Source organism: Mauremys reevesii, linkage group 15 (assembly GCF_016161935.1).
Source record: "Mauremys reevesii isolate NIE-2019 linkage group 15, ASM1616193v1, whole genome shotgun sequence".
Lineage (NCBI taxonomy): Eukaryota > Metazoa > Chordata > Testudines > Geoemydidae > Mauremys > Mauremys reevesii.
The window spans coordinates 7262404-7277990 of record NC_052637.1 but is presented as its reverse complement, the minus strand read 5'-3'; the positions used below and the strand labels follow the sequence as shown (position 1 = coordinate 7277990).

Here is a 15587-nt window from a genome sequence, read left to right as displayed (position 1 = left end):
TGATTAAAGCGCAACCGGCAACGACCGGCAGTGCTGGAATAGACTTGTATAATCAAGAAGAAAAATCCTCGTTCTTACCGGGGGAAGTTCTTTTAATGCCTACTCAACTAAAAGGGCCCCTTCCTGAAGGGACGGTGGGCATTATACTCCCTCGGTCATCAGCAAGTAAACAAGGAATTATGGTAGTTCCAGGAGTAATTGATGCTGATTATCAGGAAAAAATATATGTTCAGTATTGGAGTCACCTGCCTTTTACTTTAAGACGAGGGGACTCCTGGGCACAACTGATACTGTTGCCATATGAGCTCCCTGGAGAAAAATCACAGGTAACACGTACAGGAGGTTTCGGATCCACCCGTACTGAAGGCGACAGCGACTCTTCCTTTCACCCACAGGTGGCGGCGTTGGTACACCGAATATCCCTGCACAAACCTCAACGTAAGTATAACCTCCAAGGTAAGTGGCTGACCGGTTTGTTGGACACAGGGGCGGATGTTTCTGTCATAGCTGAAAAGGATTGGGAACCTCAATGGCCTTCTGAGATAGCCCCTGCGGTATTCGGGGTAGGAGGAAGCCAAGCATCTAAAAAGAGCTCTCAATGGTTACCGGTAAAATCCCAGGAACAAGGCCCCATAATAGCATATATTCAACCCTGCATATTGCCTTTACAGTTTAACATTTGGGGAAGAGATTTGTTAGAACAGATAGGGGCAAAACTGGTTTTGGAAGATGAGTAAGCCTCAGGCTCTTCCGTTACAGTGGAAAACTGATAAACCAGTCTGGGTAGAACAATGGCCATTACCTAAAGAAAAATTAGAAGCTTTGCAGCAATTAGTTGAGCAACAATTAAAAGATGGACACATTGAGCATACTGCAAGCCCGTACAATACTCCTGTTTTTGTAATTAAGAAAAAATCAGGAAAATGGAGGCTCCTTCACGATTTGAGGGAAATTAATAAAATACTAGAACCTATGGGCCCCCTGCAGTGTGGCCTCCCCAATCCAAATTTAATCCCTTATGACTACCAGGTAGCAATAATTGATTTAAAGGATTGTTTCTTTACAATACCGTTACAGGAAAAGGATAGAAAGTATTTTGCATTCACAGTGCCAGTCCTGAACAACGCCCAACCCACAACACGTTATCATTGGAAAGTGTTACCCCAGGGCATGTTAAATAGCCCTACCATGTGTCAGTATTTTGTAAATACTGCTCTTCAGCCTTTCAGAAATAAATTCAAAAAGCTACTTGTATACCATTATATGAATGATATCTTAATAGCCGGTAGGCCCCTACCCACCACATGGAAAAGTGAGTTAACTGATATCTTAAGTCAATCGGGTCTGGTAGTAGCCCTGGAAAAAATACAGGAAGCCGAACCTTTTCAATATTTAGGTCATAAAATGCTTGCAGCATACTCCATGCCCATACTTCCAAAACTTACCTTGCCAAAAAAATTAACATATGTAGTACTACAGCAAATTCTGGGATCCATAAATTGGATAAGACCGTATTACAAGATTCCCACATCTATGCTAACTCCACTGTTTAATGCCCTAAAATTAGGAAAGCAACCGGGAGACATAATATCACTAACAAACGAACAACAGGAGGTAGTGCATAAGGTCAACGAAGCCATGGCAGACAGATGGGTAGATAGAGCAGTACCTGACGTGCCCCCGTCCTTAATCATTCTTGGGGACACTAAGCAATTCATGGGGGCATTACTTCAACATACAAGTGAGAGAGAATTTATCGTCGAGTGGATGTATTTACCACACACACACAAAAACACACTCGTCCCATTGTCTGGAATGTTTGCTCTTCAGCAATGGCAGCGTTCTGCACGCGATGGGGAATCAAGCACACCTTTGGCATCCCATACAATTCCCAAGGACAAGCCATTGTACAACGAGCTAATCGCACATTAAAAACTGCTCTCCTGCGGCTAAAACAAAAAGGGGGAGATGTAGTGAAACATGCTGTGCTGGCAAACCACACACGTGTTTATTACATTTACTCCTGGCTTAAGGTAAAGCAATGCTCAGGTTATTGATTAAGCATAGACTAGGCAATAGCGCACGTAGCCCCTCTAATAGCTCACGTAGTCTCTTCACCATTCATGATATATTGCACAAGGGGAGATGGTTGTGGGGGAACCAATCAATATGTTACAAGTAACCATGATCTCATGCTCTTTGATCTAATTACTAATAAAAACCCAGCTCAAGAGAGCTCGGGACGCCTGCTTAACAAACCTCTTGACTCCGCGTCTCCTTGATCCCAACAGCACATCCCATGGCTGATGGAGCCACCGTAAGCTGAGCTATTCTGTGTTTCTTTCCCAGTGATTCGTGGGGTACCCGGTCTGTCTTTCACAGGGGAATTGTGGAAAGGCCCTGGAGGGCTATTTTCCCTCAGATCAGGCTGGCACTGACAATGTGGGGGAGGGTTTTCACCTTCCTCTGCAGCATGTGGATGTGGGTGATGTAAGAGGATTATCTGAGGGTATCCCACTGAATTATTTCCCTGCATTGTGGGGCCTCGGGCACTGGTACCTCGGTGTCTCCTCTTCTCTGCCTGTGGCACATAAATAGTCCAGTCTGCTGTAGGCTGTCATGCTTTGGGCTAATGTTGGGGGTTGGGTTAGGTGGGTGCTGGGTGGGGTTGGTGGCCTGTGCTATACGGGGGTCAGATTAGATGACCTGGTTCCCTTCTGGCCTCAGACTCTCTGACTCTCAGCACTGGAGCGGTTTAGCCTGCACAGAGGCACCGACTTCCCCAGTTCCCAGGGGGGCTCTTGATCCTTGCTCTGCCCCAGGCCCTGCCCCCGAGCCCCCACCCCTACCCCATCTCTTGCTGCCCTGCTCCATTCTGCTCCCTCCCCACGCCTCTTCCTGCCCCTACTCCTCTCTCTCACCCCCGAACCTCCTGGCCACCTCTGAACAACGGATCCGTGGCAGGAGAAAGGTGCTGGGAGGGAGGGGGAGGAGCTGATCGGTGGGAGGTGCTGTGGAGAGAGGGGGAGGAGCTAATCAGCAGGACCTGCCGGTGAGTGCAGACAGTCAGTGCCTGTGCTGGGTGGAAAGCACCCCTGAACTCAGATGAGGTGTTCATGCATCTCTACAAGAAGGCATTAGAGTTAGCAGCTGACTAAGCGCATGGGTTAACTCTGCAGTGAGGACAGACCTTAACATTCTCCTTCTGTCCCTCTCTCCTCTCTTGCAGTGCAGGCCGCTCCGGATCCAGACCTGGCAATTCCCTGTCCCGTCCTGTCCACAGATGAGAGTCTGATACAGAAATACCAAGACACGGGATATTTAGTGCCACAGAACACGTTTTACCCTGCTCCCTGTGTGCTGGGTTATACGGGCTTCACCTCAGGGAGATGTTACTGGGAAGTGGAGGTTGGGAACAAAGATTTTTGGGTTTGGGGCATTGCCAAAAAGTCTGTGATACGTGAGGGAGCGATAAGCTGTACACCAGAGGAGGGGATCTGGGCTTTGCAGAGTACAGGGAATGAGTACTGGGCCCTCACCTCCCCTAAAACTGCTCTGGACCTACATCGTAGCCCCAGTAACGTTGGGGTTTATCTGGATTATGAAGGGGAGAAAGTTACATTTTATGACATTACATCTTCTGGCAGAGAGCCAATCTTTACTTTCACATCCTCTTTCACAGGGAAGATCATCCCCTTCTTTGGGAGCCGGCGTGTAGAATTTCTGAGTAGGAACATATATGATCGCTGGCAGGCATACAATTAAGACCTGTGACAGAGCAGCAGGGATTATTCAATATGAGATATCTAAAGTAGACCAAAGACATGGGTAATATATACATTACAGCTGTCACAATTTGCCATTCAAATCACAGACTTGCCAGCTTCCAGCATTCAAAAACTGTGTCAGGCCCCCCACAATCATGGATTGGTTTAAACATCTTTTTATATATTATGTTATTTTTCTTTGCTTTCTGGCTTCCCAGCTTTCAGCGTGTTCTTGTTTCCAGTCTTTGCTACACAAACATGAAGGCTGGAAATGTATCTGTAATATAATCTGAGCTCCTGCAAATCTATCCACTCCAGCAGCTGGGACTGTAAGAAAAACACCGACTGCTGCAAGACTCACAATAAAATGGTGAGGGGAACAAGACTGACTTGCCCCGCCTTTTTACTGGTGACAGGAGTTTCTCGACCCTGTTACATGCCTGTCTCTGTAACTCTGGGATCCTCCAGACACACACGAACTGACCAACCAGCAGACAACAGGAGCCACTCCCAGGGTCACAGCAGAGCCTGCCTGTCTTAGGGCAGGTCTACACTTAAAATACTGCACCGACACTGCTGCACCACTGTAATGCTTAAGTAAAGACGCTCCTACACCGACAGAAGAGCTGCTCCCATCAGTGTAGTTAATCCGCCTCTCTGAGAGGCAGTAGCTATGTCAATGGGAGAAGCGCTAGTGCTTACTTACTCTCACTGTTAGAAATGTACACCTTAATGCTAGGTCTCTGGCTGGGTTGACAGCTGAGAACAGGCAGATTCAGGACATGGAACAAGCACAGCCCTGAGACTGGGGGCAGGGGAGGTAGCTGAGAAGAGCTCGGCTTCATGCATGTCCCAGGCACACAGCACTGAGCGGGCTGGGAGAGCTGATCTGGCTGACTTGGGGCATGGCAGACACCCTGCGCTGAGAACGTGCAGAGTTGGGGCATGACACAGACATATCACTGACTGGGGAGGGGAGCTGCAAACAGTCATGCCTAGTACACGGTAGAGACACACGGTGCCAGGATGGGTGGGAGCAGGCACGCTCTGTGCATGGCGCAGACACACAGCGCTGACAACAGAGAATCAGATGAGACGGGGGTGTCTGATGAGAATGGGCAGGCTCAATGCATGACACAGACTCTGTACCTCAGTTTCCCCCTCTGTAAGCTAGCTGGGCTCTTCCAGGGCAGGACCAACCTCCTTTGACTTGCCTGGAGATCAAGAAACAAGTTTGTCTTGGGCAGGGGTTCCAGGTTCACAGTCACCCCCTGTTGGGAAGTGAGGGGAGGGCGCTCTGGGGTATGTCAGAAAGGGGACACTGCAGTGTTGTGCTTGGCCAGACTAATTTTGGACGATCTTCATGTGGCCTTGATTCAGAGTAGCAAGGAAGGGAAATTACAGCGTGTTGGAACATTGTATCCCATTGCAGAGCCGTCCTTGTAACCAGCCACATCCCCAGTGGAGATCCAGTCACGGCTCTTTTCCCACCATGGTTACATTTCCTGTTCTGGGCCCAGGCAGCTGCTTCTCCCAGGCCCCCTCAGTCTGTCCCAAGATGCCCCCTCCTGCAGCTGAGCTAGACAAGGGGGCTGGGAGATACTGTGTAACCTCTTACCCTGTACAATGCAGGGGTCCCCGTACCAGCTCCCCTCGCACACACTGTCCTGGGCCATTGGTTCTCTGCCCTGACCTAGGATGAATCTCTCTCTAAAGGTCAGGGAGAAGCTCTGTCCGCATGATCCATTGAGTCCATGGCCTTTCTGCTGAGCCTCACGTGGAGGGGCACGATCAGTCCAGACTTTGCTGGTTACCTCGGTGTATGATGGAGCACCTACACCCCGGGAACCAGGCTGGGATCCCAGCGCATTTCACACAGCCCCCTGAGCAGCTTCCCAATGGACTTTCAGCCAGTGAGTTGTTAAACTGAAACAGACCAGCCGGAGAGAAACATCTTTACTTGGTCCCAACCCCAAGGCTTTGACACTCACTTTGTTTCTCCCCAGAAGAAGGGGTTTGGGGACAGCTGAATCTTTCTCAGGTGCCTCCCTGAAGGGAATCCAGAGAGAACCAGGTCAGATGTGAGCAGAGCAGGGGAAAGGAAGATGAGCCCAGGAAACTCCTGTTCACAGATTGGCCTTAACAAGTTTATTTGGGCCTGCAGAGCTATGTCTTGGTGCCCTGTGCTGTCACCATAACACTATTGCCTGGTCCTTCTAAGGCTGCTCTGCAGATGGATGAACTAATGATTTTGCATCTACCCACACAGCGCTCACTGAGGCCTGGCTGGTGTAACTGTTCTGTCTTCTCTCCTGGCTTTCTAATGAGTTTGTCTTTTAAAAATGCCAGCATCCTAATGGGGATTTTCTGAGCTGTAGCTGACACTAGAGATTGACAAAATTAGCTCCGGCATTTAGTCAAACTTTTGCCTGTGAATTTCACACCACTCCTAGGGCATGCTGGGTTACAATTCTTACCATCGCCTGCAGGGGCTGTAACTTTAACAATGGACTGACTCCAGCTCAGGAAATGTGAGTCTCTTCCAGGGTGTGGGGAAAGCCCAGTGTTTACTGCATATGGTGTTTGTGTCCCCAGCGCAAGTTGCATGGGATCCAGGAACAGCTCACCCTGACTTTAACCTGTCTGCAGATCAGAAAAGTGTCAGATATGAACACACACTACAGGACCTACCCAACAACTCTGAAAGATGAAATTGTGCTGTGTGCACTGGGCTCTGAAGGATTCCTGGCAGGGAAACATTACTAGGAGGTGGGGAATGGGGAAAGCCGGACCATTGGTGTGGCCAGAACATCGGTGAAGAGAGGGATGGTTCTGTCTGAAACCTGAGGAGGGCATCTGGGCTATGAGGTTGTGCTGGAACCAATTCCAGGCTCTCACCTCCCTACAGATCTCTGTGACCCTGAGCATAAGATTCACAAAGATCAGGGTTCATTGGGGCAAGTGGCACTTTATGATGCTGATAACAAGACCCCAATCTTCATGTTCAATTAGTCTTTCACTGAGAAAATCTTCCCTTTCTTTTCTCTTTAGCCTCCGAGATCATACCCTAAAACTGTGCCCCTGAGAGTCAATAAATGGATTTCATTGGGTGTCCTATTCTCCCTACTGTTTACACAAGCCTCCAGTTTACAAAACTGGAAAGAGAGAGGATTTGAGCAAACTTAAAAGAAAGGCTCAGATTCACAAAGGGCCTTAAGCAACTAAGGCCTGGGCTACACTACAGAGTTAGGTCGAAGTCAGGCAGCTTACACCAATCTAATAATGTCAGCGTCCATACTGCAGTGTTCCGCCCACTGACATAACTCAACTGTTAGGTCGACTGAATAGCTCCACCTCCAAGAGAGGTGCGGCGCTTATGTCAACATAGTTAGGTCAACGCAGTAGCAGTGTAGATGCTACATTGCCTACATCAGCTTGTGTGGCCTCAAGGAGGTGTCCCACAATGCCCCATTGTGACCCACTCTGGTCACAGTTTTGAACTCTGCTGCCCAGCAGCCAGGTACACAGGAACAAGCCCCTCCTGTTTCAGGACTGGTAATTTTTGAAATTCCGTTTCCTGCTTGCTCTGCATGGAGAGCTCCCCTAGCAACTGCCCAGCTGAGCAGGCCGGCTCCAGGCTCCCAACGCTCTGCTGCCTGCACTGCACAGGAGGTGGATCTCCTGGGTCTGGGGAGAAGAGGCTGTGCAGGCCCGGCTCCGATCCAGCCTTAGAAAGGTGGGTGTCTATGAGCAGATGGCTCGGAGCATGGGGGAGAAGGGCTGCAAGAGGCTCCCACAGCCCTGCCCGGTGAAAGCCACGGAGCTGCGCCAGGCGCACCAGGAGGCGAGGGAGGCCAGCAGTCGCTCTGGTGCGGCTCTGCAGAGATGCCACTTTTACAAGAAGCTGCATGCTATCCTCTGCAGTGATGCTGTGCCACCCCCGAGCCCCATGGACACCAGAGGAGTTGGAGTCATGGGCCACCGCAGGGAACCCTGAGGACGAGAATGGGGGACAGGCGAGCAGGGGATTGATTGTCAGATTCAGGGCTTAAGTTCAGCTGGAGCTGTCTGGACAGAGCTCTGGTAAATATTTTCAACCACCCTGGAGTCTTTATACCATATTGGAGGGGGGGATGGGGGTTCCAGGAAATACTCTATAAGAATTAAACCTTGATCAGATTAAACTCTGTGGTCTAATCTAGAATGGAACAAGACTAATAAATAACAACACTTTTATTCTGAGGTTTACACAGTTTAATGCTGTAGAACACTTTCCCCAATCACAAAGGTACTTTATTTGTGTCCAGATTTAAAACAGAAATGTCACCCTCCTAGCAAATGGTGACAGTCTGTCATAATGTGCTGCCCCTGGCCCAGAGCGTGAGAAAAGGTAGAGGTAGCACCACTGGGATAGGGGAACCCCTGTCATCACAATTTGTTACCCCGGGACCAGGAGATGGGGAAAGGTGACAAGTAGCAAATTGTGAGGGGAATGCTGCCTCTGGAGTACAGGATGGGGCAAGGCAGAGGCAGCAAATTGTTTCATGGCAGTAGAAGAGAGACTAGTGATGTCAGTAACCACTACAGGTAGCAAATTGTGCAGGCAGCAGTTTGTAGTGTTACACTGGCCAGGAGAGGGGCGGTGGGCAGCCTTCATCACAGAAGGGATGCTGGACTTGGGGTGGGGTTGCCTAGGGTGCAGTGATGGGTTAATCCCGCCCTACAAATAACCAGAGGAGCCTAGGGTCACTCTGGAAGTGCATGGCAGAGCCAGGTCTCCCGGCCTAGCACCCTAACCCCTGGACCCGCCCTTTCACTCAACAAGGATACTCAGAACAAGTAGCTGTACACGGGGATTCAAAGATAGAACAGCTTTAAATGCCCCAGCATCAGGGCACAAGCCAGTGACTCACTGAGGGGGTTGGAGGTGTGAAGAGTACAGATTTATTAAGGGGGGACTGGTCGGCCTTTGGCTTGACCTGGCTGGTATCCACCACCCCGCCCCACTGCCAGCCTCTGGATCCCCTGTTACTGATGGAAAGCAGGTTCCAGTTCTGGTGCCTGGCCCTGGAGGATGCTGGGGAAGTTCTAGGGACCAGCCCTTGGAGGGGGCTCAGAGTGTGCTCCATCTGGGGAACAAACAGCCGAACCACCCACCTTTCCAGCTCAATAACCGAGCCAAGCATCAAAAAAAAAAAAAAACCCACATAAAAATGAAAAAAAAACATGAATGAACCTGAGAACTGTAACAGGATGATTTAAACCATCCCAAATAAATTAATGGCACCTTCTAAGCACCACATAGCACTCTGGGAAGGTGGCAAATCTGTGTAGCTAGCAGTACCACAGCCCCAGGGCATCCTTCACCTCAGACACCAAACATTTTGGTCCCAGCCAAAGAGCTGATAGAGGGAGGGTCAGACGAGTCTCTGGTTGAAGGGAAAATTGCCGTCAGAGCTGTGGGTTCCATGAAGGCAGCCTGCCCAAATTACACTGCTCTACAGCCAAAATGCTTCTGAAATAAATGTAGTCAAACTTTACTAATTCTGGGTCACTGAGAACGAAAATGATGCTTAAAATTGTTGATTGGCTCTAGTTTTTCTGTTTAGCCAAAGTGAGCAGAGATGCCTCGTACTTGTGTGAACAGTGCAGATAACTTCTGCTATGTTTGTGGTGAAGTGACTTTTGCATCACAAAAGCTCAGTATAACCACTATGGCTAAGAAAGCCTTTCACCTTTATTTTGCCTGCAAAATTGGAGATCAGGACAAGAGGTGGGCCCCACACATATGCTGCGACACTTGTGCAACAAATCTTCGCCAGTGGTTGAACAGGAAAAGGAAATCTATGCCTTTTGCAGTGCCAATGATTTGGAGAGACCCAACAGATCATACCAGCAATTGTTACTTCTGCATGGTGCCTCCAGGTGGGAAAGGTATGTCAAAGAAGAAAAAGTGGACTGTGCATTATCCAAACATTCCATCAGCTATACGCCCAGTACCCCACGGAGAAGGACTGCCGGTTCCTGATGCACCAGAATCATTCTCACTTGAGTCAGACGAGGAAGAGGAAGAGGATGAAACTTCTGGTCCTGAACCATCAATGTCACAGGACCCACATTTTCTCCCATCCTCCTCCTCTGAACCACACCTCATAACACAAGGTGAACTGAATGACCTTGTCAGGGATTTGGAACTACCCAAGAGTAAGGCAGAGCTGTTGGGCTCCAGACTACAGCAGTGGAATCTCCTGGCAGGTGATGTTAGGGTTTCCGTGTTCCGTGACTGTCAAAAGGATCTTGTCCCATTCTTCTTCATGGAAGGTGATCTTGTAGCCTGCAACAACATCGATGGTGTGATGGTAGCCCTCAACATCATTCACGATCCAGATGAGTGGACACTATTCATTGATTCATCGAAGATGAGTCTTAAAGCTGTTTTACTGCATAATGGCAATGTTTTGCCATCAATTCCAGTTGGTCATGCAGTCCATATGAAGGAAACCTATGACAACATGAAACAACTTTTGAGGTGCATAAACTATGACCAACATCAGTGGCAGCTTTGTGGCGATTTGAAGATTGTTGCTCTCTTGCTTGGTCTGCAGACTGGATACACAAAGTACTGCTGTTTTCTCTGCGAATGGGATAGTCGTGCAAGAGATTCCCACTACATCAAGAAAGATTGGCCACTCCGACAGTCATTGGAGCCTGGGAGGAAAAGTGTTCAGCATCCACCACTTGTTGAATCAAGGAAGATTTTGTTACCACCCTTATGCATCAAGCTGGGCCTGATGAAGAACTTTGTCAAGGCCATTGACAAAACACAAGCAGCTTTCAAGTACCTCCGTGGAAAATTTCCAAGGTTAAGTGAAGCTAAGATAAAGGTGTCTTTGTTGGTCCTCAGATTCGTGAACTTCTTCGAGATGATGCATTTGACCATGCACTGCGTGGCAAGGAAAAGACGGCATGGAAAGCCTTCCAGTTAGTGGCAATAAATTTTCTCGGAAACAACAAGGCAGACAACTACAGGTTGTTGGTGGAAAACCTCCTCAAGGCATACAAAAGCCTTGGTTGCAACATGTCACTAAAGATATATTTTTTGCACTCTCATCTAGATTTTTTTCCACTGAACTGCGGAGCAGTGAGCGACGAGCAAGGCGAGCGATTTCACCAGGACATTGCAACAATGGAGAAACGCTATCAGGGCAAATGGAGCCCATCAATGCTTGCAGACAATTGCTGGACAGTGACAAGAGATGCTCCATTTAATGAATACAAGAGACAAGCCAAGAAGCACCGAGTATACACTGAATAGGACTAAACTATGTACATAATAGTTTTTTGCCTTTTGTTTCATAATAACTTTTATTTATATAACCCTTTTGCTGATTTTTAAAGTGTTACATAAACAGGACAGGTGAAATATTATCATGTAAAGGAACCATAAACACATGAAAAGACCTAGGTTTACAATTTATGATTAAAACTCTACTATCTACACAATATACATAGACATAAAATGTAAAAACTTAAATAACTTAGAAACAGTAACCAATCAGTTGTTTTAATTGTCATATTTGAATTCAGCACATCAAAATACATAATAAATAGCACATTTTATCTCTGAAGCAGACGACTTCTCAAAAATTGTAGACCAGTGTTATGGCTGATTAGGTATGTCAGAGAAAAACTCAGTTCTCGCTTTTTCTTTGGGTGCAGCAAAATCAAATACTTTATTATTTCTTTAGTAATTACAATAGAGGGAGGGAGTGCCCTAGAACACAGGGTTGCCCTAGTCCTGGACAGGTCTCTCTACAGGTAAACAATTACAGCAAGCATTTATACCTTTGTTACAGACAATAACAAGCAATAATACAGACAATAATGAGCAACAACTGCATTTTGTTTATACATAAGCCATCCTGCTATCTAATTTTTTTTATTTTTAGGAGACGCCAGTCTACATATTTGGTTTTTAGTTGGAAGGTCGTAATAACTTCTTACACAGTTTTTTCCCTCTCGCCTCACACCATCCTCGCTTCTATAAATCGTACGTCATTAGGGTTACAGTGTGGCCTAACTCTTGCTAACTACTAGCCTGACTTTTGCTAACTGACTGACATGCATTAAAATCCCCTTCAAATCCTTGTTAATTCTTTCCCTACTTCCACAGGTAACAGCCAATCTCTTCCCCACGCCACACAATGTCACATTCCAATGAGAGAGCATAATAACCCTACGCACCATCTCCCAGGCCTACGGGTGCAGGTCTGCACTCCCGTCCCCAGAGTCACACCAAGGGGTGCCCAGTGTATGCTGGGACACTGGCTGAGCTTTGCTCTCAGGGGTGATCTTTGGATGCTGTTTCGGCTCTTTGGGGTTCCCTGGCTTTTGAGCAAAGTCAGCATGTGTGTTAGAGATTCCCAGGGAGCCTGGGAAGGGTGATGGCTGGGGACAGCATCGCAGATTTCCACAGGCCCAGGAATTGCCAGGCCCAGAGTAACCAGACATTGGTCCTCATCTCCAGTCACTGCTCCCCTCCCCCCATAATGCACTGGGGCATCTGGGCCCCGTACCCCGGATTTACTCACCGGCTGCCAGAGCGTAGCCCAGTTTCCATGGGCCTGAAACACAAGCAGAGAATAAGGATCAGTGCAAGGGAGCAGAGGAACCCCTCCCCCATGGTTACCCGACACCCCCCCCCTTCCCCAGACACAAGGCTCCCCGTGACCCTGACTGCACCTCGCCCAGGCCAGCCCTACCCCAGTGACCCCCCACAACAAGACGCCCATCCAACGACAGAGCCCACTGTGCCCCCAGCAGGGCCAGGCTACGGTGATCGGTCCTGCCCACCTCTCCTTGGGGCTGGGGGTGGGAGGAGCCATTCCCCTTTGGGCTGGCTGGGCTGCCCCATTCCCCAGCCTCCACCCTCACCCCTCCCCACACAAACATGCATCCCAGCTCCGCAGGGACCAGCTGTCACCTGCTGATTTTCTCCTCCACAGGGTAACGCTGGCTCCTACGGCTCCAGCCAGAACCAGCACAGCCAGGGCGATGGAGGCCAGGACCCAGAGGGGCAGGGGGCCTTCTTCCCAGGGGCTGTGGGATGGAGAAGAGCTCAAGTCACCTAGACGAGCACCCACTGTCCATCCTCCTGCGGCAGCCACAGGCCTTTGCCTGGAACCTCTCCCCAAGGGCCTCTGCAGAGACCTGACTTCCAGAGGAGAGGAAAGTCTGAGCCAGGAGGTGGACAGGGATGGGGCACAAAGGCTGGACACTCTGCCAGGCACTGCCAGCCCTGCACGTCACACAGCAGCTGGGCCTTTCACTTGTAATGTCATCAGCCTATGGAACTCACTGTCACTGGATACCACCATGGCCAGAACATCAGATTCTCTGAGGGAGCGACCATTTCTGTGGGTCACACAAATACCCAGACTAGAACAGTTCACACTGATGATGGGCAGAGATATCGCCCCTTCTGCTACAGGGCCTCACCCCATCCCTGAAATTCCTAGAGGGCTGTGGCTCCCCCTCCCCCCAGCCCTCCTATTCACCCCACCCTTACTCCAGACGAGTGCAGGCTCTGAGAGGCTGCTGTGCTCTACCCAGCAGGCATAGCGGTGCCTGTCCTCCTCCTGTAGGGAAATCTCAAGGGACGACTGCGTGTAGTAGGTTCCGTCAGTGTTGGGCAGGATCTCGCTGGAATCTTTCCCTGCCAGGATGTCTTTTCCATCCCGCATCCAGGAGATGTGGATGGGATGCAGGTAAGAACCCCTGTCATGGCAGGAGAGGTTGATGGAGCTGTCAGGGGTGTCTCTGCGGGAAACCGAGACCTTGGGGGGCATTGGGAGGAGACCCGGGTTGTTAGCCACATGCCAGGGGCTGAGACCATGTAACAGAACAGGTAAAGGCCCTGCAGTGTGTCTGATAGACTTTAAGGTCAGAAGAGACCTTGTGGTCATCTAGTCTGACCTCCTGCACATCGCAGGCCACAGGACCTCCCCACCTGCTCCTGCAAGTGCAACATGCCCCTAACCTCTGGCTGAGCTATTGGAGTCCTCAAATCATGAATTAAAGATTTCAAGTTACAGAGAAATCAACATTGACACTAGTTTAAACCAGCAGTGAGTCGTGCCCCATGCTGCAGAGGAAGGTGACAACCCCCCCACATGAGAGTCTCTGTCAGTCTGACCCAGGGGAAAATTCCTTCCCGACCCCAAATCTGGGGATCAATTAGACCCTGAGCATGTGGGCAAAACCCACCAGCCAGACACCTAGGAAAGAATTCTCTGTAGTAACTCAGGGCCCTCCTCATCTAATGTCCCGTCTCTGGCCATTGGGGATTTTTCCTACTGGCAGTCGCCGATGGGCCACACACCATCATAGGTGGACCCATCATACCCTCCTCGATTAGGCTAAACAAGCCAAGCTCTTTGAGTCTCTGCTCATAAGGTAGGCTCTCCATTCCTCGGATCATCCTAATAGCCATTCTCTGCACCTGTTCCAGTTTGAATTCGAGTAGTATTCACATGCGTGAGAGACCTGCTGTGCAGCCGTTTACACTGATTTGTAATTGGAGTTAGTTAATCCGGTGTCAATCCTCTCTGTTCTAATCCTTGCTCATATCAGTGTAGCTGAACTGGGTAGTTACCAGCACAAGCCTTTCCCTTCACCTAGAGCAGTGGTTTTCAAACCGTGGGTCGTGACCCAGAACTGAGTCGCGGAATGGAAAGGACTGGGTCACGGTGGCTCTGGTCAGCACCGCCAACCAGGCCGTTAAAAGTCCCGTTGGCAGTGCTGCCCGGATAAGGCAGGCTAGTCCCTACCTGTGTCCCGGAAGGGAGTGGAGGATGCACACGGGGCTCCACGCATTGCCCTGCCCCAAGCACCATCTCCACATTCCCACTGGCTGGTTCCTGGCCTATGGGAGCTGGGGGGCAGTGCCTGTGGGCGAGAACTCGCGGCACTGCTTGTGTTCATCCGCCTAGGAGCTGGACCTGCTGCTGGCCGCTTCTGGAGCGGATCACGGTCCATGGTGCCAGAACAGGCGAGACGCCTGCCTCTGCACCCAGCTGCGCCAGTGATTGGGAGCCACTGGAAGTAAGCCTGAGGCACTGCTCAACCCCACCCCAGCCCTAAGCCCCCCCAAACCCAGAGCCCCCTACTGCATCCCAAAGCCTTCAGCCCCACTCCAGAGCCTGAATCCCCAGCCCCACTCCAGAGCCTGAATCCCCAGCCCAGAGCCCCCTTCCATACCCTGGACCCTTCATTCACAGCTCCACCCTCCAACCCTCACCCTAACCCTCTGCCCCAGCCCTGAGCCCATCCCACATCCCAAACCCCTCATCCCCAGCACCGTTGGGTCACAGGCATCGGCAATTTTCTTCAGCTGGGTCGCCAGAAAAAAAGTTTGAAAACCACCGACCTAGAATAGTGTGTGCAGTACTGGTCACACCATTTGAAAAAGGACATTGCAGTATTAGAGAGGGTTCAGAGAAGGGCAACGAGAATGATGAGGGGCCTGGAAAACCTCTTTTGGTAAGAAAGATTCAAAAGAACAGGACTGTTTACCTTGGAAAGGAGATGACTAAGAGGGGAGAGGCTAAAAGTGTATAAAATAATGAATGGGCCAGAGAAGACTGGGATCGTCTTTTCTGCCTATCTCATAAAACAAAAACAAGAGGACAGTCAATGAAATGGAAACGGGTCAAATTCAAAACCAGTAAGAAATACTTTTACATAAAATATGTAAGTAAACTGTGGAACTCATTGCCACATGGAGTTTTTGAGGCCAGTAATTTAGCAAGATTCAAAAAA

At 49.6% G+C, this 15587-nt stretch overlaps 2 protein-coding genes across 2 annotated transcripts in view; both read left to right on the top strand.

Annotated features, from left to right (window-relative positions):
- LOC120383907 (zinc finger protein RFP-like) overlaps window positions 1–4152 on the top strand; it is a 104250-nt gene extending 100098 nt beyond the window's left edge. Inside the window, exon 7 of the mRNA XM_039502228.1 lies at window positions 3230–4152. Coding sequence (XP_039358162.1) covers window positions 3230–3765 — 536 coding nt within the window. The 3' untranslated portion in view covers window positions 3766–4152. The remainder of the gene's footprint in view (window positions 1–3229) is intronic.
- The window catches only part of LOC120383905 (zinc finger protein RFP-like), a 51163-nt gene that overhangs the window by 19223 nt on the left and 16353 nt on the right, over window positions 1–15587 (top strand). The window lies entirely within an intron of this gene.